At 35.0% G+C, this 26,356-nt stretch overlaps 1 protein-coding gene across 3 annotated transcripts; it reads left to right on the forward strand.

The window, feature by feature from the left end:
• The first annotated feature begins 715 nt into the window (after positions 1-715).
• LOC103485807 (uncharacterized) lies at positions 716-8,336 on the forward strand. 3 transcript variants are annotated; one of them, XM_051084537.1, is made up of 9 exons: positions 750-905; positions 987-1,051; positions 1,628-1,651; positions 2,520-2,625; positions 2,727-2,795; positions 5,337-5,830; positions 6,009-6,270; positions 7,741-7,949; positions 8,063-8,336. In XM_051084537.1, the coding sequence occupies exons 2-9, from the start codon at positions 996-998 to the stop codon at positions 8,127-8,129; spliced, it is 1,287 nt and encodes a 428-aa protein (XP_050940494.1). In that variant the 5' UTR covers positions 750-905; positions 987-995; the 3' UTR covers positions 8,130-8,336. The 3 variants fall into 3 exon arrangements, with proteins under 3 accessions (XP_008441730.2, XP_050940494.1, XP_050940493.1); XM_008443508.3 differs by lacking the exon at positions 987-1,051 and having other exon boundaries at positions 716-905; XM_051084536.1 differs by lacking the exon at positions 987-1,051 and having other exon boundaries at positions 752-905; positions 8,067-8,336.
• Positions 8,337-26,356: the final 18,020 nt, after the last annotated feature.

Here is a 26,356-nt window from a genome sequence, read left to right on the forward strand (position 1 = left end):
ATGTAAATAATCTTGAACAAAAATTATTTAGATCTTGGTATACGATCGTGTACCAAATCTAATAGATATTGGTACACGATCTTATGTAATAAATATAAATAATTTTGGTACATTATCATGAACCAAGATTGTTTAGATTTGATACATAATCGTTTAGATCTTGATACGTGATCGTGTATAATTTTCTACACGATGTCGTATCATGATAAGATTGTGTAGATCAAGTACCATGATCATTTAAAAGAAAAATTGCACATGCATATGTGATCGATTAATCACGTATTGATTAGGACACTTTTTATATTTTTCATTTGAGTAAGTAGACATTTTTCGTTTTTAAAATTGTTCTATATAGTTATAACGAGAAAAACAGGTAAGGAAAGAGAGATAAAAGAAGAAAATGAGTGTTTCTCCCTTTAGTCCATTTATACAAGATAGATAGATATATATTAGACCGATAAGCTATAAAAATATAATTTTAATAATAATAAATAAAAAGAAAACCATCGAGGCATTTACGGGTTCACCCAAAATACAAAAGAATTGCAAATTTGCGAATTTCCTGATCCGACGCGTAGAATGTGGGTCCCACTCGCCTCACCTGACAAACGCTACTTCGAAAGACCGTACGAAATTATGCGATAACGTAACAATAATTACAATTTTGCAATATAGCCCTTACTTTTAGACCATAACTACAATTAGGCCGCCTTATTTCACGGTTATTACATTCTGCTCTCACTATATAAATAACCCCACTCGCAACCCATTTCTCGTTTTCCTTTCTCCTTTTTCTCTTCCTCTATTCCTTTTGGCCTCTCTCGGTCATCTTCTACCCACGAACTCAAGCGACTTTTACAGACTCATTCATCTTCCTCCGATCCTTACTCGTCTTGGTTTATGAGGTTCCGATCTCTTCCTTTTCTTTCTTTCTTTTTTTTTTTGCCTCTGCATCGATTTTTTTTTTTTAATCTTTGTCACGTTAGGTCTGGCCGATGATTTCGATTTGGGTTCCATGGATCTGTTCACTTTGTTCTCTCGGTCACTTGCGGTTTCAGATTCGGGCTTTTTTTGTGCACAATTTGCTCATAATTGATTTGTGTTTTTCTTACTTTTTATTTTTGATTTTTGGTATTGTATTGATCTTCTGGCTTGGATTAACCATCGCCTTTTATTCTTAACTTATCAACTTTTCGGATTTTTTCTAGGTCATAGTGGATCTGGTTTATTGGTTTGTCTGGACCAAAAAGATTTAACTAATAACTTAATTAGGGTTTAATTTTGTAAGCACGTACTCTATTTTTCTTTTGGTAAAAAAAAGACACGTAGTTCTTTAAGCTAATTCTGTTCCATTTTCTTTTTTTTTTTTGAACTTCTTGACTTTCAATTTGTAAGTTAGATAAAAGTCCCATTGGTGATGTGATGTCGACAAATTTTCAAGTTTTTTAACGCAGTCAGAGTTCTTTTTAATATTTAGTAAAAGAAGAAGCGCGTTTCTTGACTCTCCAGTTACTCCCTTCTCCTTACGAAAAAAGCATGTTTTTTTCTATTTAAGTTTCTTTCGCTATTTACTTTGTAATCTGACTCGTTTTTATGTTTTGTGGATCTTGTTTTCTTGCACATGCAGCTCGAAGGAGAAACCCACTCTTGGGTAAGCCTTGTTCTACTATTATCGTCTTCTACCTTGTTTATTCTTTTAATGAAATTAGTCTCTTGTTAACTTTCTTGACATGATTGATGTGTTTTAGATGGTTATTACGTTCTGACACGAGTGTTCATTTTTTTCTCTTTGTAGTATTTGACTGTGGTTTCTCAGTATTCTGTTCATGGAGTTTTTGGGTTATTTGTGATATGTTAAGTGAGGCATTGTATTGTAGTGTGGAGCTAGTTAGTGAATATTATCTGAACTTGCAGTCATTTAGAAGGATAAGAAGATAGATTGCATGCGTGTTCCCCTTCTTCTCATCTCAATAAAATCCCTAAGAAAAGGAAAAAATGATTGTGATACCTTGATGTTTACCTTATAGTAGTATCTCCCATTATTTATTCAGTTTTTTACATGGTCCGAGGGTGTAAATGTAAATGAATGTATTTCACATTTAATCAATTTCAGTGCTTTGCATTGTTTCGTCTCATTCTTGATCACTGAACTATGGCGTCGTTTACTTTTGCTGCCGTTTGACTGAAGTCAGTTTTGGTTATTCACCCTTTTTCTGATAGTTACCATTTTAGAGTAAGAAATTGTGTTTCTTATTCTGACAGAGTAGAGAATAATTATGCATTTTTTCTATTTATATGTGTCGTATGTGGATATGCTCTTTCAATTCTAAGGTTTAATCTCTGTGTGACAGTTTTGTTTGCTCTTAAATTGTGTTCCTGTTCCAATTTTAGTGCATGATGCTACTGTTTGGTTGTTCAGGAATGTTATATTGCCTTCACATGCTTAATTTTTTTGAAATGTATTCTTGTTATCATTGACTTGTCTTACTTACCTTCACCCTTGTTGTTTGACTTGGCAGTGGCACGCGGATTAAGACCCGCAAACGGAATATTACGATACCGCTGGACCCTGCGTCTTTTTCTGATGCAGTGGTCCAGATCTATCTGGATAATGCTGGTGATTTGGTAATTGTTGCACCATCTTTCATGACAGCCAAGATATTTTTCTGCATAAATATGTTGTTGATTAACAATTTTATCTGTCTAAGCATGATTTTCTTGTACAGGAACTCATTGCCAGGAACATTGAGTCTTCAGAACTTGACTTCTCAAGATACGGGGACACCTTCTTTGAGGTATTCATTTTGATGGTGTTGTATGCTTACGCACTTTCAGTACTGGACTCAATATTGTCTGATGTGAACATCCTTTTTTGGGTTCTTAATTCCTTCAATAGTGTTTTACAACAAGATTGCCATAATCATAACTGCTGACAGATTCTTTTTGACTACGTACTCTTAATTCATTTCATGTCATTTTTTAGTTTCTTCATTGCTGATTGAAAATTTAATATTTTCTCCAACTCCTTCTCCGAGAAGCATTTGGTGACATTGATTGAACCCTAATCATCAGCAAATTATTATTTTTTCCATTGTGAACTTCAACTTGACAATTGTAGGAATGGCTATCTCATAAATTATAGCTTTATTGATGTCCAATTTCTTTTAATGGCTTGTGTCTCTACTGTGTTGTGTCGTTCTGACTTGTATTTGCATTGGTGCTTCTTAGTACCATTGGCAAGTAAGAAGTGGTTGACGTGAATTTTCATATTTCTAGCTAACCATGAGATGTTCGAGTAGGTAGGCTCTGCAAATATTCTCTGACTATTTTTGTTCATAGACTCATTTTGCTATGCTGGCATATATACTATTTCTTTGGGTTGGTACTGGCTTAAGAATAGTCTTCCTGAGTTATGCCAGGTGGTATTAATTGTACTGAGGTGTGGATGGATCTTGCTTCATATTTCCATACTATGTCAAGTAGTGATTGGGTTCTTAAATTAATTTGGCTCCTTGGAGCCCTACCTGAGACCCTGGCGTTTCATCTCACTTCTCACACAATGGGTTGATTTTAAGATTGCATATCATTTGATGGAGTCTAGTAGCTGTAGGGCAGAACGTAAGTCATTTTATCATAGTTTATTATTTGGTTTCGGAGTTTGAGTTCAAAGTTGAAGAAAAGAGAAGGTTTTCATATTAGATTACTCCAGGGTAGCCACTGCAGTGATTGAGTGGTCTTCAGTCTGTTTTTCTTAGCTATCTGAGTTATTTAAGAATGTGAGTAATGATGAAGGCCCAAGGGGGGTAAGTTATTTAAGAATGCAAGTTATGATTAAGGTCCAAGGGGGTATGGTTGGCTGGGGAAAAATATAATTTAGCAGGTTGGAGTATGGAGATGTGACTTTATCAATGAAGGAAAGAAAATAAGTATAATAGTTCTTTCTAATTGGTCTTCACAAGTGTGGACAGTGTATTTTGGACATCATTTGGGTTTGTCACGGGAGATATGAATGTGAATGTTTTCAGGGAAGGGAGGAAAAAGGTGTTTGAAGCTATTTTTTATTTCCTAACTTGTCAAGCTGGAAAAGATTCTAATAGTAATTACTTATTTAAATTAAAGCTTGAAATATGATTAACTAAGAGAAACTCTTAAGATTCTTTTGTATGTTCCCCATATACAAATTCTTCAGTCTCTTAAGTTGAATCACCTCAAATTGAGGCAAATGGCTTGCGTCACAAAAATTTTCTTTGTAGGACATTTGTATCTGTCAAGATCTCCTTAGCTGTGTTTTTGGATCTTTTATTATGCATTTTTTGCAACTAAGATCTTTGATTTGGGCCCTCATGTCATACTTAGGCTGGCACCTTCTACCCCCTTAGACTGTTCTTGTTCCTTTTGTTAATGAATTCCTTTGAAGTTGTTTGCGAAACCCAAGGGGAGCAGTTTCTGTTTGTTGTCTGGAGTTGGGTTCACGCATGCTCACAGGAGGGATAATATAGATTAGATACAATCAGGAAGTTCCTTCTCAATTCACTTTTCAATGAGAAAGGCTGTTTTTTGTCGCTTGCAGTGGTGTGCGCTTTGTTATGGGTTCTTTTGGGAGAGAAATTTGAGTGTTCAGGGTGTATAGGACCCTAATGATCTTTGGGCCCCTGTGAGGTTTAATGTATCTCTATAGGCTTCAATGTTGACGGAATTTTGTAATTAGTGATTACTCTTTAGGAAACATTTTACTCAGTTGGAGTCCTTATCTTTAGGTGTTTTGTGGGATTAGATTTCCTTGTATTCTTTCATTTTTTCCTCCATGAAAGTAGTTGTTTCTATTAGAAAAAATCCTTTGAAGCTTTTCAAAATAACAGTGACAAAGAAAAACAATTGGTTCAAACTGCATTGTCCTCAAAGATAATATCTACAATTCTGGGATGCGAACACACTAAGAATTATGAAGTTAGTGATTTAAATAGGAATCCTACCAAAACTGAGTATGTTGAAAATACATCTAATATTCTTAGAGGACCACTGAAAGCAGTACATTATTGATTTAAATATATGGTACTACTTTGTGGCTGCCATACAATGCCCACTCACTGTGGCATCTCAAGTTGGTGAAATTTATTCGGTTAAAATATATTTTATATCTATGTGTGTGTGTATTATACTGCTTAACACTGTTTCTTGTATTTTCTTTAGCTGGAATTATCTAATTAATTTGTATGTGGAGATATCTCATTTCTCCTTTCATTCGTAAAAATGCATTTTCATTTATGGATTTATCATTAGTAAGGAAGTTCAGCTAATTGGCATTTGGTTTCCACTGACATATGTTATACTTCCAGGTTATTTTCACTGGTGGACGGACACAGCCTGGAACAACAAAACCTGATGAAGGAGAGCGCCATCCATACTCTATAATTGACTGTGAACCTAAACGTGAAGCCATTCTACCATCTGTTATCTACATACAGAAAATTTTGAGGCGGAGGCCATTTCTCATTAAGTATCTTGAAAATGTTATGCGACGATTCCTGCAGTCGTTGGAGTTTTTCGAGGAAAATGAGAGGAAAAAACTTGCTATTTTCACAGCTCTTGCCTTCTCACAGAAACTATCAGGCCTTCCTCCCGAGACTGTTTTTCAGCCATTGCTTAAGGATAATCTCGTGGCCAAAGGGCTAGTTCTTTCATTTATAACTGACTTTTTCAAGGAATATCTTATGGATAATAGCCTTGATGATTTGATTTCCATCCTGAAGAGGGGGAAAGTGGAAGACAATCTTCTGGAGTTCTTTCCCTCTGCTAAGCGATCTGCTGAGGGCTTTTCTGAGCATTTCACGTGAGTATATTATTTAATTTGTGTAGTTAATTTCTGGCCTTATTGTACACTATTTTCATATCTATCTTTTACAGAATTACATGAAATAGTGGCAATCTAAGTTATATATTGGTTTTGATTGCTCTTAGTAGTAGAGATTTGATGCTTGGATATTAAGCCAATTATTTAAATTTTTCAGAAAGGAAGGTCTGGTACCCTTGGTAGAATACAATGCCAAAAAAATGTTTGATGTGAAGCTAAGTGAAATGAAATCTGCTTTAACAACCCAAATAGCCGAGGAAACTGACATTGCTGAAGTTATAGAAACTGTGAAGCATCGAATGAGAGATGCCAATTTACCTGATATCGAAGTTGTTCGAATTTTGTGGGATGTCATAATGGATGCTGTTCAGTGGTCTGGAAAGAACCAACAGCAGAATGCTAATTCAGCTCTTCGCCAGGTAATTTTACATACTCTTGCATATGTTCCCTTGATTGGCACGGCAATAGGCCTGCCAACTTTTTCCCCTCTTTTGTGTGTGTGTTGAGAACCAACCATTTTTGCTTTCTTTTCTTTCTCTATTTTGAATTATTAAACATAGAAAATACAAAAAAGCACTAAAGATAATAACTATATTGCAATATCAATGAAGAAATTACAATATTGCAATATTATTTTGCGAAAACTACTCCCTCGCACCAGCCACTGCCAATCCACCAAGAATTGACTCACTAAAATGATCCTCTCTTCTAAAAATTATAATTCTCTTGTTTATGGCTAAGTCACCTGTAACTAATTGCTACTATGCCTTCACTAATAAGTGGTAACTATAGCCCATTATCATTCCCAATATCTTCCTTCCTAGTATTTTCACATGACCCAACTCCTTCAAACATTTCTCGTCAACACAATAAAGATAAACCACTACTGTAAGTCTGGCAAGCGAAATCAGCCTTCCCATTCCATTATCCCCAATAAGCCAATCTTCGAATTCATTCCTCCCCTTTTACTGTCAACTCCTGCCCTCACTTAAAATTTATCTTTATCACCGCTCAGTTCCTTACGGGTTAATTGAATTGCATTTTCCTGTTGAGTAAATAGAGCTCCATGTAGTGGAGAAACTTTCCTTCTAAATAATGTTGTTTGCATCTCTACGATCCTTTCTAAGCAATTCTCCAAAGCTTTTTTCGACCAAAAACCTCGTGTGAAGTAGCACACAGTATTTTTCTGGACGATCTTTCTACTTCCCTTGGAATTGTATCTATAAATAGTTTGAACCATGAAACCTCAAGGTACTGTTGAGTGCTCATAATCTGTCGTAAACATCCCGACAAGGTCAAAAGCCCAAGATGACACGATTTTGTCCCTTGTTGAATCTTCTTTCTCAGTCATATCTATGTGTTAAGTGGTTCAGTGTAAAAGGGACTTACTTCATTGAAACTCTGCCGCCCAACTCTGACTTAGAGAAAGGTTCTACCCTTTAGTTTATAATCATTTTTTGTCAATTGTTCTCTAAATATAAAAGATCTTTTATGTTACAATGCTTTTTACATATGTTTTGAGAAAACAACTTGGAAACAGAATCAAGGAGCTTGGTTTTGCTATTTTCAAAATTCCAGAAACATTCTTCAAAAATCTACAAACGAAGAAACAGAAACGGTTATTAAGTGTCTTCCTTGGAAACTAGAAACAAATAAACCGAAGAAACAGAAATGCGAGTAATTGAAGGTACTTGAGCCCGTGTCGTTACTTTTGTTGCCGAAGACACTAATATCAGTTCAATGGTTTGCAGCTGGTTTGGGCGTGTTATCCAATATCTAGTTTGTAGTCTATTTAAAACAGACTTTACATCTAAATTCTAAAAGCTGTTGCCTGAAAATATGGACAAAAAAAGAAATGTTTGAAGTGTTGACCTTTTCTTTATACACAGGTGAAAACATGGGCACAACTGTTGAATACCTTCTGTAGCACAGGGAAACTTGAGCTGGAACTGATCTACAAAGTTCAGATGCAATGTTATGAGGATGCTAAGTTGATGAAACTTTTCCCTGAAATTGTAAGGTCTCTGTACGACCAGGATGTGCTTGCTGAGGACACCATACTCCATTGGTTCCGTAAAGGGACGAACCCCAAGGGCAGGTATGCCAATCATATCCATCATCCTCGTCCTTGATCTGCACCTTTGTTTTGTTATTTACTAATCCTTTGTGTCTTTACATACAAAATGTGAAATTGTAAATGCAACATAACAGGCAGAGCTTCGTGAAGGCACTGGAACCTTTTGTGAATTGGCTGGAAGAGGCAGAAGAAGAGGAGTGAATATATTGATGGTATGGTGTTGCAAACGCTGAAATCATTCTAAAACCATCAATTTTCTGAGGTGCAACCCTTAATTTTCTTGCCTTCCAAGTTTGGTGTGTGTTCTCTCATGTACCAATAATTCTGAATGATTTACTAGCAATAATCTCCATGTAACGTTAATACTCTCACTGGCTGTGGTTATGCAATCTTACTATGTTTGAGCTATTATTTTTGTTATTCCTCTTCATAAATACTGAAAAGACTTGTAATGGCTTCATTCTCTTCCTACTTTTCATTTTATATTTTATACAATGGGAGTTTCTGTTCCATTGTTTAATTTGCACATGTTATGTTAGCTTTAGTTGTTTCGACGTTAGTTTGTTAATTTGGTAGATGATCTTGTTGAAGAAAAGTAATAGCCCTAAGGCGGTTGGAACTGGCTAGTCAGTTTTCATCGATAAAGTCACTATATTCTCTCATGTACTTTGGTAAATCAAATAATGTATAATTTTTCTTCAAATTGTTAATGATGTAAGTTAAAAGATATATGCATACATTATGTACAAGTGCAGTTGACTTATATGGCAAAATGTCAACTTGCAGTTAAGTTAGAAATATGTAAATATGGCAGTTTGATCAATATTTACACATTTTTGGAGGGGCTAAAGGGCATCCTTTACTACAGTTTTTTCTCCTTGGCCCCAACGACCAATAGTTTTGAGATTATAGGGTAAAGGCATGCGGTGCACGATGACCAAAAAAGGGGATAAAAGCCTTTTTGTGTCACATTGAATACGATTGTTCAATTTCCAATTATTATCAAAGCCTTTTTTTTGTCACATTGAATACGATCGTTTAATTTGCAATTATTGTCAAAGCTTTTATTTGATTGAATTGATTGTCACATGAATCAATTACTCCTGATACATTAAAGCCCTTAATATAAAATAGGATCTACCTTGATCATTAGAAAAAATTGTGATAGGTTATAAAAAATTCTGGTAAGTTTATAAACAACTATGTATCAATGAATTTGTAATAATATGACAATCGAAGGACAATCACAAATGCTGCTGTAAGGAATTTCCTTCTCTATAGTGCTATAGTTCACTTATGTCTCGTTCAAGGTCTTGCTTGCATAGTATGTTAGATGGAACACATTGTCTTTCTTTTGATTTAGCATAGCCTCTATTGTCACATCAGTTGCGTTGCACATCAGTTCGAAGTGTTGCAACCAATTAGGTGTGATGAGGATAAGCGCTGAGGTCAATGCATCTTTTAGAGTTTAGAACTGGTTACATTTTTCGTCAAATATATATGGTTGATTGGCACTTAATAAGTTGCTTAATGGCTTAGCAATTTGGGAGAATTCTTTGATGAATCTTTTATAGAAACCAACATGCCCCTAAAAGCCTCGCGATGGTTTTAATCAGAAGGCGGTGGCAACTTGCTCACCACGTCAATCTTCGCAGCATCCACTTTTAAGCCTGCATTGGAGATTTTGTGTTGTAACATAATCCCCTCGGTTACCATAAAGTGACACTTCTTCCAGTTATGCACTAGGCGTGTCTCTTTGCATCTATTTAACACTTCCTCCAAGAATTTTAGACATTCAATGTAAGAGTCCCTAAAAACTAAGAAGTTATCTATGAAAATTTCTACTGATCTCTTAAGAAAGTCTGAAAATCGCCATCATGCACCTTTGAAATGTCCCAGGCGCATTGTACAAACCAAAGGGCATGCGTCGAAAAACGTGATGTAGAGACGAGTAAATGTGGTCTTGTGTTGGTCTTCTGGTGCAATTGTTATCTGGCTATATCCATAATAACCATCCAAAAAGTAGTAGTATTTGTTACCTGCAAGTCGATCCAACATTTGATTAATGAAAGACAAGAGGAAGTGATTATTCTTTGTCGGTGTATTTAGTTTGCGGTAATCCATATAGATTCGCCATCCTATCATTGTTCTTATTGGAATTAATTCATTGTTCTTATTAGAGACAAATGGTTATCCTACTTTTCTTAGGTACACATTGGCCTGGACTGACCCATTCACTATCGGCGATTGGATAAATTACCCCTTCATTAAGCCACTTGATAATTTCTTTCTTTACGACCTATTTCATTGTAGGGTTTAATTGCCTTTGATATTGAATGGTGCCAGCGTACTCTTCTTCCACCATGATCTTATGTATGCAATAGGATGAGTTCATTCCTTCACTAGGATCCATTCTATCGCCTTTTTGTAGCGTTTAACCATCTTTATTAATGCCTTTTCTTCTTCGACATTCAAGTGGATGAAGATAATGACGGGCATGGTGTCATTCTCCCCCAGGTTTGCATACTTTAGATAGTTTGGTAACAACTTGAGCTATATTTCTGATGGCTCCTCAATTGATGGCTTTATTTTCTTATTACCTTTGGTTTGCAGATCCAAAGGCTCAAGCTTTCTTGTGTCAGATACGACTTTTACTTCTTCCATAATGCCTTCAGGTAACTCATCGAATTCTTTTGGGCAACATCTTGCCAATGACTTCTTCCTCACAATAATCCCCCATCTAAGGGATTCTATTATGTTGTAGTTTTCTACATCGTTAGGGAACTTCAACGCGTTAACGACATTAAATTTGACTTCCTGGTCGTGAACTCGCATTGTCAATTCTTCTTGGTAGACATTAATTAAGGTTATACCTGTAAATAGGAATGGTTACCCTAAGATGATGGGTACCTCTTGATTAGTTTCATAATACAAGAGGATAAAGTATGTGGAGAATATGAACTTGCCCACCTTAACCAGCAAATCTTCAATATTTCTCTTTAGGACGCACAATAGAAATGTCTGCAACTGGAGCACTACTGTAGTTGGTTTTGTCTGTTCTATTCCAAATTTCTTAAAAATAGACAGTGACATCAGATTGATACTTGCTTCAAGGTCGAATAATGCGTGACCAAGATCCATATTGCTTATAGAGTAGGGCACCATGAAGCTCACAAGATCTGTCATCTTCTCTAGAACCCCATTCTTGAGGACTTCGTTTGTTGCCTATGTTAGAGCTACCATCTCATACTCATTCAACCTTTGCTTCTTAGCAAGTCTATCTTTCAAAAGTTTGACATATAAAAGCATTTTCTCTAACAAATCAACAAATGGGATGTTGACAACCAATTTCATGAATAAAATGTGACCAATTAACCAACCAACAAAACACTGATTTAGCATGTCCAAAAATTTTCTAAATTGTTGTTGTCACCTTTCTTCTTTAGGTGACCTAAAAATGGAGGCGACGAAATATCAGATGATGACACCTGCTTTCCCTGCATTCTGCATCGCGCTTGGAAGTCTTCACTTCCTTGTTTTTCCAAACATCATTATTTTTCTAGGAAGAAACATCATTAGTTAAAGAAATGACAAAGGGAGAAGTAACAGTACTGCTTGAGTGTTCTTCATGGTGTTTGGCCTAGAAGTAGCTACATTTTTGCGTCTAGCTCATGGATGATCAAGTTCCTTCCACTGCGCAGTGTCACTGTCTGTTTGATTCGGATTTAGCATTGGTGTTATGGTCTTATAGTCTTGTTGCATAGTTTACGCGGTTAAGATATATAGGTTAAATTCTTCATCGTAAACCTCTCTACCCGAGGAGTCATGATCATTGCATGCGAGATGCTCACTATGTCTCTAATCCTCATGTAGTTACTAAATCTTCGTTGACTACCAGTTTTCTTATTGCTTGTCAAAGTGTAAGCGAAACAATAAGTTTTCTAAATGATCCATGGTCAAACACAGGAAATTGATATCAAATATTAGTTACTAGGCTTACTTCTTTATCTAGGTGATATAAAATAACTATATAGTGTAAAGTAACGTGTATGTTTAAGCTAAGTCTACTATCTACACTAGAGATTCTGTAAAAGGTGGTAAGAATGGTGAGAAGGCGGGGGAATGAACTAACATGTGTTAAGAAAGTGGTGAAGGAAGATCTTCACATTGTGAGTGGTTAAATTGTCCGATAGAGATTTCTTAATTAGCTTTTGATTAAGGCGAGCTCCTCTCATTGCCTTAAATGCCACACTTGCTCACCTCTCGGGATACAAAAACTAAGCTTCATTAAGTGATATCTATTTAGGAATTGTTGCTTGTAAGACTTATAGTACTTCTCTTTTAAGGGTGACAACCTCTCGGCACCAAGTACCCGCATTTGTTCTCCTTTCGGGACATAAATGATGGAAGTTTATTCGCCAAGGTGAAGTTTGTCCAAACTCATCCTTGTGCTCGTTAGTCATGTCCTTGCTACTTACTCTCTTAAGTAGTTGGCGACAAGCGTTTGCTATGCAATGACTATAGCTCAAATAGCACGACGTACTTTATAAGTTAAACTACTTACCAAGAACTTATCACAAACATAAACTACTCATAACATATTGATAGATGAACAATAAAGGAACGTTGGATTGAAAGTGGAAAAATGTGCAATGTATTAAAGAATGTGGGCCTTAGGCCACTGTACAATACGAACAATGTACACTACAATGAGATATACAAGTGGAAAGTAAAAGGGAATGAGAAATATTACAAGCCAGGGTAAATAAAAATGGTGGAATCTTCTCTAATTTCTCTCTAAGCTCTCACTTACAGATTACCCAGAGAAGAAGAAAAAAAAAACTCTTACAGATGGTGGAAAAGCGTCTTTTCCACCAGCTTTCTAGGTTTTGGCCCATTTAGGTCAAACTATTTGCTTAGTAGAGATGAAGTCCTTTTATAGGCAACTTTTAGCGATAAACTTCTATTCTTCTGATCATGTCAGCGCAGCTTGTTAGCCTTTGTCATGTCACATCAACTCCAACTACCATTCTTATTTGTTAATGAACATTCTTCATGTGATGATGTAGTTCCTCGCTTAGGGATTTTATTCGCCAGATAGGGTTCCTATCGCGTAGTCTTTACATGTGCTGCTTTGCAATCCACAACATTTTCTTTTACCTATAATCCTACGATAAAACACTTAAAACCAGGGTAAACAAGCAAAATGTAAGTTTCATTCTCTAATAGTTATGAATTTGCGATAGAAGTTACACATTTTGACACATTTATCATTCATTTTGGCTCCATTGTTCTACCAAGAAGTCTATAATAACATGTATAGTTATCAGCCATACCTTATCTCGAAGACCTCCTCACTAAGTCTGAGATGTGGCGTGAAGCCAACCGACATTGTCTTCTTTTAATGATACCTGTTGACCTTGCTTAACTTGTAACTCTTCTCTATTTCTTTTTAGAGCTTAGAATAAAAGTGCGAAAAAAAAATGTCTTAAAATTTGAAAATGTAAAAATTCATCAAGATCTTCAGGTTCATCCAACCAATGGATAAACTGTTACAACAAGTCTTCTATAGACATAACTAAGTTCAGAGTCTTAAGTACTCACTCTAATACAAAACAAACCTCAAGAGTCTTACTAGTCTATTACAGACAAACAACTAATTTCTTTACTAACTTAATTAAAATCTAAAGTGCATGAATGGAATGAGTCGTACAAATTATAATCAAACTTCTAGCATATTAAGCATGTCTTTATCAAGCGTCGGAACCACGATCTCTACTTATAAGGAAAATAAAATATTGAAAGGATGAGCTATAAAGTCCTATGAGTGGAAGCTTTTAGAACAAAACATGTTAATGAATACTTTGAGCAATAAATACATAAACTTAGCAAAGTATTCTTTTTTAAACTTAGCTTTCAAATTTTCTCTTTTCTTTCTTGCTATACCTTGACTCTTATGTATTTGTGGGACGAAACTCTAGGCATGGAAGACCTATCCCTTGATACAATACTTATGAGACGAAACTCTAGGTGCTAGTAGCACCTTATCTTGCTATAGCTATTATGAGATGAAAAAGTCTAGGCGTCCATGGAGGCCCTCATCTCTTATCTAGTCTATGTGATGGAAACTTTAAGCATCTACTAGATACCCTCATCACACAACCTCTATGCACAAAACAATCTCTCTTGTAGGGTTTCTCTTAGTTCAAGACATCTCAGTATAGACTAAAACATATTCAAAAGTCTCGTGCTAACACTTTAACTCACTTAAGTTAGCATGCTTATCTAAATCTCTTTCATTAATCAAGTCTCAAATCTAGGTTTGCTTAAATAACTTCTTTGCTCAAATATTTTCAAACTTGACATTCAAATTCATAATCATAAATCTCATGTTTAAAGAAACATTTCTCAATTTGAATGCTTTAGAAGTTCAATTCAGTCATGCTTTCTCATAAACTCATTTCTAAACTTGAAACTCATGCTTTGCAAATAAATCATGAATATAGTATATTCAAATACTTGAACTCAATGCATGCTTTAAATACAATTTCATAAATCAAGCTTAGAAATTTATTTTAAATTCATTTTTGTCATTCATAAGTTTTGGCTAGATTCTCGATCTATATATTCGTCCTATCTCCTCTTGCCCTAAAACAATAAGAAACTCAAGTTAACTTTTGGTTCCAACTAAAGGAAACTCCTTTAAATTCTTTATCTTTCCTCTATTCTTCTAAAGAGAACTCTTTCTTGCTAACCTTGATTTATTTGAACTCTTGAGTGCTCTTAGCTTTCTTAAGATTGATCCTACAAGCTTGCCCTAGCTCAAAACGAGCTTCTATACAAATTTAGAGTTCAAGATCAAGAGCCCTAATTTAGCAAATGTTACTCATAAGCTTCTTAAACAAAGAAGAGGAAGCTTGAACTTACTTGGATCTAAATCTTAAGCTTTAACTCTTCCTTTTTAGCTTAATCTCACTAAACACTACAACTTTTCGGGTAGCTTCTCGATGATAGAAACTTAAAACTGAAGCTTGACTGAACAATCTTCTTGTTTAACTCCAACACTTTTAAGAAGTCTCAACTCCCCTCTACTTCTTCTCATCTACTTTGTTCTTGTAGTGAAATAGTGAGAAATGAGATAAATGAGGGTCTATTGTACTTAAAATAACTCTTTACATTTGAAAAACGCTAACCCTCACACGATAGGAATTTTTGAAAATTTATCTGTCACGCGCCCTTTAATGATCTCAATCGAGAACGACTTGAGATCCTCTAAGATCTTTACTCTTCTCGACTTGACATGACCCAAATCATTATCGAGAACCTTAAATTTTTCTTTCCCACTTCCATTCTCGATCGAACATAGCTCCAAGATGGCTCAAGAATCTATCTCCAAATCTTTCTATCTTTTAACTCGTTTGACAAGCACCGATATGCTTTTACCTTAGCTCCGAGATTTGCTTTTTATTTTTCATTTCGTTTGAGCCTCCATATAGCTGCTCAAGATTTGTTACTTTAAAGCTCTTTGTCTTTTCTCTCGATCGAATAAGTTCGAGTCTTAGCACATCTATTCTGAGATTCCTCTTTCGGAGCTTGTTTCACTTTAATGTACTTTGGGATGTTGTTCCGAGATACTTGACTTAACCCAAGACTCTTGGGCAAACTCTTTGCTTAACCTCAACACTTAGCAAGCAAATGGGATAGAAGATACAAGTATTACAAGAAGGACATCATTCTTCTGCACATACTCGAAAAGGAGGTTCTCCGTAGATGATCATGATGATGGAGAGACAGCGTGGGATTAGTGTTGTTGAGGTGGTTGATGGTGTGGTCTATTATTATGGTGTCATTGATGCTAGGTGCTTTACCTCATCCTCTACCATGACGATTTTGTCGTCCTTATTGTTAATCTGATCCTTTTTATCTAAAGTTAAGATGGTTCCTCCAATCGGGATTGTATGTGTCAGAGTATGGGTTGTTCCTTATGAACGCAACAACTTCTGTATTATGTGGGCATGCGTTGGTATTATAAGGACAACTGCACCCTACACATCCGATATCGTCCACCTCCTTTACCACCCTAATCGAGCTTCAAGCGACATTAATTTGCGATAATGCCATTGATTGCAGTAAATTGTTCATGGCGGTCATTTTTCCCTACAACGCCACCATTGTGTTCTTGTTGAAACCATCTTCTATTTTCTTTGTTCTTCCTTAGTAAGAGCCAAAGTCATTATCATTTAATCCTTGATTGTTGTTGACCATCGCATCCATCGCCTTCTTTATTTGGTTATACGTGCTTTTAAGCATCTCACCTACGAACACAGTGTCGACAGTTTGTTGTGTCACCTTGTTTAGTCCCATGTAAAAGACCTCCATTCATATGCACTCAGATATGCCATGATGGGGGCATGCTTTGATCAATCGCTTATACCTACTTTACGCATCATGCAGGTTCTCTCTATCTATTTGCTGAAAGTTCATTATATCCCTCCGTCACCTGGCATTCTCGTGAGGTTGGAAGAATTTTTTCATAAAGTTCTCTATCAGTAGCTCCCATATTCTTACCTCCACAGTTTCTAAGAAGCTAATCCATGCTTTATCCCCCAGGGTAAGCGAGAAGAGGGTAAAACAAAGCTCCTTTTGCGATATACCTGGCATGTGAAATGACGTGCATATAGAGTAGAAGCCTTTGGTGTGCTCGTGGGGATCTTCGATTGGGTATCTCCCAAATTGGCCGACATTTTGGATCATTTGTAGCATAACCGTCTTGATCTCAAACCTTGTGTTATCGCCAAATACAGGGTAAACTATACCATAATTGAAGTTGTATAAGTTTGTCGAAGCATATGCCTGAATGGGTCTATCCAGGTCATAAGCAATAGGGGGGGGGCTCTTTTGTCTAGGGGCATTATTATTATTTAGAGGGATTCCTGCCATGGTGTTTGGTTCATGTTTACTCTGTCTTCTGTTCCTTCTTCTCTGTTGAAAAGTTTGCTTAATTTTAGGGTTAAGCTCAAATTTTGGTTGTTCATCGTCACTCATAAACTTGTTCGGTTGCTGTTCGGTTAAACCACACAATTAAATTGAAATTAAACTTTTTGCATGAGATTAGCACACATATTAAATTCACAAGAAAATCAATTAATTCCCCGACAATAGCGCCAAACACTTGCTTGATTTCATTTGTGAATGCATTATAATTAGGCTTTAAGTATGTGATTAAAGTAGACATCTAGGTTAGGTTCATGCGATAAAAGGTACTGAATCCTATCTATGCGTTGCTAACTTCAAAGATTCATCGTTTACGTATAAGTTTTTCTCTCTCTTGCCAAGTGTAAGCGAAGAGAAAGGTTTCCTGGGTAACTCAATGGTCGAACTCAGGGGATCAATGATCTTAAGGGATTAATCGTGCGTTCTAAAATCATGTGGTATCTGTATAGTATAAATGATATGAACAATATTATCCACTTTATGTATTTACACTATAGGCATTGGAGCAGCAAGATGGATATGGTGTTAAGGAATTATGGATTGTGAACTCAAGTGTATATTGCTGTTGGTAGTGCATGAATATCTAAATAATTATGCATAATGATGATCAATGCATTGAGGTGATACAAAACATTTGCTAACTTCAAATTTAAGGAGAGCAACCTCTCGGTGCTTTCGCCATACTTGTTCGCCTTTCGGATCAAAATACTTGAACTTCAAAGGTGATCACTTATATCTAATCCTTTTGCATAAATTATATGTAAACCATCCTATATTAAGATGAGCAACTTCTTGGTGTCTTATTGGCCCGCTCACACTCACATTTCTAAAATGTATGCTAAAGATAATTTTAGCGACAAAAATGTATCGCTACATTCCTTTCATAGCATGTTTAGTAAATTCCAGGTCATCACTTTGTCAAGTGACGACAGTCATTACTTCATCCTTTCTTTCGAATAGAATAAGTCATTGATTGTTGCATTTAACTTAACAAGACAAATAACACAGACATTGGGATTCTCTAGCTTTGATTACTTCTTACGTCATTGATTTGAATGATGATTTTTAAACATGTTTAATGCGAAGGAATACGAGACATGAGCGGCAGAATTAAGTTTGAATTTTTACCCTAATTGCAACTAAACTAAATTTAGTGATTAACATGCATTATACCCTAATGAAAACTAAAATTAGGGTTAGAAGAGTCATACCTTCGAAGATTTCTCGAATCCTCGTTATCTCCTCATGAACTCAAATCGGAGACCACCACTAGTGTTGACCCGCTATTTTTCAGGCTTAGAACTGGATTGTGGGACCCGATTAGGTGAAGGAGTATGTAAGAGAGATGATATTTTTTTGAGGTGGAAAAATAGGTGTAAAAATGGTAAAATTTTGTAAAATATAAAATTTAACAAAATTTCAAAAGTTTTTTTAAATTTGAAAAAAAGGCCTATTTATAACCTATTGCATGTAATTAGTTGACCAAATCTTAACACCTAACAATCCACTAACCATTAGTGGAACTTGGTGGGCTAGGTGTTTACATCTTATGTAGCCACCTATCCCACTAAGTGTTAGTGGGATTATCTAATAAAATGTTGGATTTTTCCACTAACTTAGTCCAAGGGCAATTTAGTCATTTGACCACTTAAGTCAAAAGTCAATATTTTGACTTTTTACCATTTTGTCCATCTTGACTAATTCTGACCTCTCGAGCATGAATCCACATTCATTTTTTCTAAAATTCAATGTTTGACTTCTAAAAGTCAACATTTTGACTTTTTACAACTTTGACCATTTCCATTAATTCCGAGCTTTCGAATATGAATCCGTATTCATATTTTTAATATTTAAATCACATTTAAATATAAAGCTCTTTCTCAAAGCTATAGTTGACGACTATATCATATATACTTGTTGGTTTCTCTCTCTTTATCTAATTCGAACAATTCGAATTATTCCGACATGTTGTTCTAAGTTAATTTCGTATGAGCTAGCAGGGTAACCTAATGGACAATAGATCATGGGTTCCAATGATTTAAAATTAACTGGCTAAACCCTTTTAGACCGAGTTAATCAACATTCGTTAACTAACGAACCATTCCACTAAAATTCCGTAGTTGCACTTTCTTCACTATAGATATATTTTTGTCCATTTGATATAACGATGATCAGTAAGTTAATCCTTCATAGGTTATTTGTAAGCTCGGTTGGGTGAAAATATCGTTTTATCTCGAGATTACATCTTGCTCCTTATGTCCCATTGATCCACTATTGAACAATTGGTTTTAGGTCCAACCTATAAACCGAATCCCTCTCATTATGAGAGGGTGGGGTCCTTTGTTAAAACTTGGATTTAGTTCTTAAGGGACAACCTATCTACTAACCCTAAAATGGGTAGGAGTGAATTCTGTCTTGCACCCTATGTCCTTAGCTATCCATCTAGTCTTACTCCTAAAATGGGAGGCTTGTTGGGCCAGTATCGTTGAGCTGTCGTCACCTATGCAGATCTAAGGATAATACCATTTGAACATAAGTTCATAGTTAGCTCAGGATTAAGATCAATTTACCTAGGTCATCAAAATTGAAATAATCAATTTTATATGGTCAATGGTGTTCTAACTTAAAAGTGACTATTTCATGGTTCCAGTCTTATGTAAACTCTTTACATAGGATGCCCCTACTTCCATGTCTCTACATGAACCATTCAGGATCACATCGTTTGAATCGTTTGTACTAACTACAAAGTAGGTCTCATTCATAGTATTCCCAAAATAAGGCGTCCAACCTTCTTATCCATACATTATAAACCGTTTGGGCTATATATTCGAACTTAATCCACATTCATGTCTCTACATAAAGTTCAAGTCTACACTAGATAGCATCAGGACCTTAGTTTATTGGATTCATGGTTATAGTATTCTATTTTTACTAATAAGTCCTCACTATTTACTTTATTGAATAGAATATAATTTAAACTACAAATTATGAGTTTTAGGACATAAATTCCAACATAATGATTAAATGTTTCCAAGCATGCTTTGAGATTTCTGAAGTATATATTTTTCTTTTACTGACTTAGAAAGTTGTTTGCAAATCATGAATTTAGCATGAGTTGATAAAGAGTTTGAAAAGCACAAGTTTTCTAATGGGATACTATTGCTATTAAGCTATTAGATTTAAGAGTATTCCAAACAAGGCATGAATTATACTAATTTCCAAGTATTTAAGCTTGAGAATGTTTTAGCAAAGAATGATTTACAAATTTTAGATTTGTTCATTGCAAAAGTATGTTTAAACATGTTTAGTTGATTCTAAATTTAATGATTTAAAAGAATGTTTTATTTTATACCCAGGATATCCAGAGATAAAATAAGTCAAATAGATAAAATAAGTCAATTACGCTTTACAAGTAACAAGAAGAGCTTTATGCCTATTTATCATTTTTTTTCATGTCTAAGTGCAGGATTTTAGGCGAAAAAGAGAAGAGTAGTCGAGTGACAAACATCAGGCGAGGAGACACGTGACCACCAGACGATCAAAAGGATAAAGCTAGGCGATCCACATCTCTAAGAAATAGTTGGCACGAATGTCAGAAAAATGATGAAAGTGACGTTTGCGGCATGGAGAAACTTTATCAGAGGACTAATGAAGCCTAAACGATGTTAAGTCCTATCAATCCTCGCCTATAAATAGAAGGTTGTCTCTTTAATAACAAGTATATAAATTTTACCAGAGAGCAAGCTCACTTTCATCTCCCATCTTCCCTTTTGTGTTTTAGGTGAGAACTTAGGACATAGTTAAATGAAAGTATCCCTACCCACTAGAAGAAATCTGGTCTTTAATGTCGGGTGCAAAAAATGAAAAATAAGCTTTAATGTCGGTTTTCAAAAGGCGGATGTTTAATGTCGATTTTAAACCGACATTAAAGATATATCTTTAATGTCGGTTTAAAACCGACATTAACCATCATGTTTTTTAGAACCGACATTAAAGGTCTTTTTTATTTTATTTTTTATTTTTTTAATTTTGTAAAAAGTTAAATTTTTCTCTCTCTTACTTTACTCTTTTCTCCTTTCTTCTCTACCAAACCCTAGACTTTACTCTTTTCTCCTTTCTTCTCTACCAAACCCTACGAAAGAAGGTTTTCTCTCAACATTTCTTCCCTTTCTTCCTTTCTCAATCTCATCACTTTCTCCCCTCTCTTCTCTGATCAGTCGTCAACGCGTGTGAACTCGTCGCCGTGCTATCATCGGAGGCAGCTTCTTCCGTTGTCGCATCGCGCTCGTGCCTCACGTGGAACACTCACCCTCCTTACCACCGGCACGTTACCGGCTCGGGATGTCCGGTAAATGAATAAATGAATATAGAAAAGATTAAATATTATTTTATTATTATTATTATTATTATTTTGCCGCTCTGTTTTTACTCTTTCAGGTTTTCGCGGACAAAACCCTAGCCCTAACTAATCCGCCCCTCGTCGCATTCCGATCTGATTCTACTTTCTATACACCTGAAATCTGTTTTCGACCGCCCAGATCTCAGATCCGTTGTTCTTATGAATTTAGTTGGTGGCTTTCTTGTTCGTGGCTTGGATTTCATCTCGCATTTCCTTTGATTCTCGAGTTGTTCTCATCGGATTTTTCATTTTCAGGTTTCGAGAAAGGTGTTAGAGGTTAGATTTCTTAATTTTTACGCGTTAACTCTCTGTTTTGGATGATGATGATAATCGCTGGCGGTTATTCAGAATTGATGTTTTTCTGATGCTTTTATTTTATTTTTTTTCGTTTTGATGAATTTAGGTTTTTTTGAAGTTTAGCATTTGAATTCGCAGGCTTTAAGGAATTGTATTAAGTTTTTTACGAGATTCTGGATTTTCATTTCCACTCTGTTTGGGATTTTTGGATGCTGTCGATTGGGTTTGCGGGATTGTTAGCTACTGGCTTTGCAGATTTGGAGGAATATATATTGGATGGGAGAAGAAGCAGCTGTTTTGGCTGCAGTTTGCAAAACAGAACTTGAAGAAGAAGAAGAAGAAGAAGAAGAAGAAGGTATGAAATTTCTTTTTCCCTTTTATTGTTTTGGAGTAGATAGTTTATTTATATGCATTTGTGGACCAAGTAATTTTTCAGAGCTTCTTTTAAAAGGGATTGTTTTGAAAAATATCAGCAAAATGGTGAACTTCTTGTTTTTATTGTTTCAATTGTTTTTAACTTATAGAAGTGGAATATTTTATTTGTGATTAAAAACCATCAAAAAGCAGTATACACACTTACGAGAGGCTTTAAACTGATTTGTGCAATTGACCCAATAATAAAGTTGATTTTCTTGTGATGGGACATTGTTTGCTCTTAATTCATCCAAGGTGTAACTATCTCTCCTTTGTTTTCTTTTGTTCTGGAATAATCTGTTTACTGATTTCCAATTTATGGGTAAGAATAAGAGCAAGTAAATCCCGTCGAATATCCTTTTGTTTCGTAAATGGAAATTTACTTGAAATAGTTGTAGTGTTACTGTAACGTGAACTGAAAATTGAACCGTAGAACTTGAATCAACCGTCGTTTAGTCCAGTACCAGTTCGCTCTCACTTTCATGGGGCCGATTCCGCAATTAGGCTTTCAATTTGGTAAAGAAACCACCAAACCTAATCGAACTTAGTTAAGCTTGAACTCAAGGGATGATATTAAGAGAAATAGTATTGTCGTTGGTTTTGGATAGGGCATTCTTCGTTATGTTTTTGAAAATTCTCTAACTTATCTTTTACAGGGATAAAAGGTCTGTTTAAGATGTATGATTCTAAATATTTTTAAAGAAATGAGTTTCTGTAGGCTTTAAATTTCACTTTTTCTGAAAACTGGCATGTTGCCGTCTCCATCTTTGTTCTTCTCAGGATACCGTGGTATTGAGTTTCATTGTGCTAGGAAGCAGTTTTTTACATCCATAAAAAGCAGTATACTTTTTGTGTCTATCTGAATCATGATGGACATAAACAGTAGTCTATTTTGGTTTATCGTTATGTATCATAGGTAAATTATGATTTTTACTATACTTTTAGATATTTTTAGAAGTTTTGTCATTTAAAATATTTCTCCTTGTGTTATCTCTCTTGTGCATGTGAAATAATCTAGCTACCATCTGAATATTGTATTGGTCTATGAGGATAAAACTTGTTTCAGGTGTTCAAGTATACAGGAAGTTCTACTCTGAAGAGAAAGAACTGTCCAATGGTGTCCTTGGGATTCATGTCAAAATAGGAGAAGCAAGGTCTCAATATGATTAGATGGAAAAGAGTAGTTGTTACCATATCTTTTCTTCATTTTTCTCATGAAACGTTAAAATGACAAAATCAGTTTTTGGTGTTAAACAACAGAGATATAGAATGATCCTAAGGTTCTAAAGCTCGCAAAAAATTCCTACCTTTGCTAATTGGTGAAATGTAAAATGTGAGGGCAAATGTGTTTACTTATCGTAACCTCCTAAGGGAGTAGCAATGCTGATAGGGTATGATGGTTTTACTTTTCATATCGTAATCATACTGTGTTTCCACATATGGAAGCAAATGCCTGCCACATTAGGTCAGACAATTAGTTTGGCATATGAGGGGGCAAAATACTTTGAAAGGCAGGGACTGGTGACTTTCTTTTTCTTAGTCTTTTTCTTCTATTTTAATTTTTTTAATCCTTTCACGTAAAGTAGCTTTTCTTTCTCTTGAATCATAAGGTTTTTGTTTTCATTTTTATTCATCTCCAAGTATCAGCAGATAATGAAGTTACTATAACTGAGCTTTACTTTTCAGCTTATTGTGTTGATGTTGCTTATTTCTTTATAGATTGATATTGGTTTTCATAATAATGTTATGTAAAAAAATGTTGATTATTCATTTGGTGGGCAATATTAAGAACTTTTCATCCTTTTCTGCAATTTCAGTACTTCAAACAGCTTTGTTATTCATATAAATGGTTTATTTGGATATTGTTTGTAGATAATTGAAGTGATATCAGGTTGAAAGCTAAGCGATTGTATAGAAATGGTCAAGCGACCGTTGAAAATTGAAGACTGAGAAGGCATTTAGGATTTTTAATTATTTAATTCTTGTATTAGAATCTTTTTTCATGTACTATTGTAGAATGTATATATAAACATAATATTAATATTTTATTTTGTGTATTCAAATGTAAAAGACAAATGTTATAGTTTCTAACATAATATGAATTTCATTGATTTGTTGGCGTGTGAAAAACATATTTATCTACATTGACCCAATGTCGGTCTATAGGACAATAATGTAACAATTAAATAAAAATAAATTTGTAAAAATGAATAAAAAAACTAGGCTTTAATGTCGGTTTTAAACTGACATATCAGAGTTCAACCGACATTAAAGGGCTTCAATAACACTATCAAAGATGTCGGTTGAAAACTGACAAACCGACATTAAAGAGGGCTTTAATGTCGTTTTTAAACCGACATTAAAGCCCAACCGACATTAAAGGGCTTCAATAACACCATCAAAGATGTCGGTTGAAAACTGACATTAAAGGCCTTTAATGTCGTTTTTAAACCGACATTAAAGGCCTTTAATAACGCTCACAAAGATGTCGGTTGCTAAGTGACATTAAAGGCCTTTAATGTCGGTTTTAAACCGACATTAAAGGCCAAAATTCTTCTAGTGACCGCTTCCCCTAAGTGAACTAAGAAAAAGATTAAACCAATGGGTAAGAGCAACTTGATGCATTTCCTTGTATATTCTTTTGTAATTTTTATCATTGTGTTTGTAATTTGAACACCATGGCTGAGAGGCCTAAATTTTTAATTTTAAATGAAATTTATTTTTATTTTCATTCTCCCATCTATTTATCTACTCATGACTATTAATCCCCCATTTGCCGCCGAAGCAAACTCCAAAGCCCACAACACAGAACGTCAATCAGAAAGAGCGACGAAGGATGATGAATATTTCTTTAAGTTCATCGATGAAAATGTCTGCAAACCAATGTGAGATGGGTTTGAAGACGTGTTTCAATACCAATCCAACTTAAAAGATATGCATATATGGAGAAAAACAATTGTGAGATTTGGAGCTCAAAGTTGACCACACAAACATCCATCATTATGCTTAGATTGACGAACTCAAGGTTGGAATACAAGAGCTCAAAACACAAAATCAAGAACTCAAACGTAGAATTAAATAGTGATCAAAATGATTAAGCTTGTCGCCTGACAGAATGATATACAGTACAAATCCACATTGCATTATTTCCATGCAACCATCATTAGTTATGTGGTTGTACCTGATATCCTACTTGAATTGGAACAACCCTTCATTGAGCATGACTCGGAAGTAAGTACCGCGAGAGAACCTTCCCAATCGCGTCAACCATAAATTTGGGAGTATTTTTTTTTGTTAATATCTTCTTTTGTAATTTTCATTTATGTACTTGTGTAAATTGTAATATTTTATATTTATCTTATTTGCATTACAAGTACAAGATTTTGATGCAATTATCACCCGTATAGTTCTCCTTGTCACAATCTTGATTCCTCGCATTCAAGTAATTAAATTTTTTTTCGCACCTCAATGATAACTTCATTGATATAATCTATGCGAAAAAAAGTTTCATTTGTCACTTAGGCATTTAAATTATTACGAAAACCTACTTAGGAAATACTTTTAGAAAGTTCACTAGGCGAGCAACTTTACCTCAAACCTTTTTTGTAAGATTTTTCTACGATAAATCTTATCATTCTTTTTTTTTAGAAATGAAGACCTTGCTGCGTTCTAAATTTGGAGGTGTGCAAGGTCCCCATTAATGCTTTTGAAACTTTTTGAAAATCCCACGAGGCATTTAAAATAAGGCGTTTTAACATAAGTTGAAACAAAGTCAAAATTGTGAAAATTTTAAAAATTCTTTCATTCTTTCATTCAATTGAAATAAAACTCCAATGTTGCCTTCACTCTCCAAAAATAAAGAAGCAAATCTTCAAAACAAAAATTTGAGAGTTTAGTACATAAGTGGCGATAAGAGTTATAGTTGAGGAGAGAAACGGACTCATAGAGTACCTATGATTTTTCATTCAACGCTAAGTACTAAGCCAGTAAATAAAAAGTTTCCTTCGCAAAAAAGGATTCAAAATTGTTCAAACATTATAGCCATTTTTGAAGATTAAAAGTGAGGTTTTCTAGGGAATGAACAAGGATATTTTGAGTATTAGGCTTGCCGCGTTCTGAACATGAAAATATTTTCATAGTGGAGAGTATGCAACGAGAGTAAACCCTAATGATGAAAAAGATTGCGACATATTATGAGAGGTTTAGGGAGGCAAAGAGCAAGGTAAGTCTTGGAGGTAGAATTGTGCTTGGGGACAAATGTGATACGTAATGATGCTTGAGGACAAGAATTGTTCTGAATTTGGGGCTGTAATAACTTCTAGAA

The sequence above is a fragment of the Cucumis melo genome, chromosome 5, assembly GCF_025177605.1.
Source record: "Cucumis melo cultivar AY chromosome 5, USDA_Cmelo_AY_1.0, whole genome shotgun sequence".
Taxonomy (NCBI): Eukaryota; Viridiplantae; Streptophyta; class Magnoliopsida; order Cucurbitales; family Cucurbitaceae; genus Cucumis; species Cucumis melo.

Coding starts and splice junctions, on each gene's coding strand:
- LOC103485807 (XM_051084537.1), top strand. CDS start 996: ATGATTTCGATTTGGGTTCCATGGATCTGTTCACTTTGTTCTCTCGGT. Junction 2,626..2,726: donor TGGATAATGCTGGTGATTTG/GTAATTGTTGCA, acceptor TTTCTTGTACAG/GAACTCATTGCCAGGAACAT. Junction 6,271..7,740: donor CTAATTCAGCTCTTCGCCAG/GTAATTTTACAT, acceptor CTTTATACACAG/GTGAAAACATGGGCACAACT.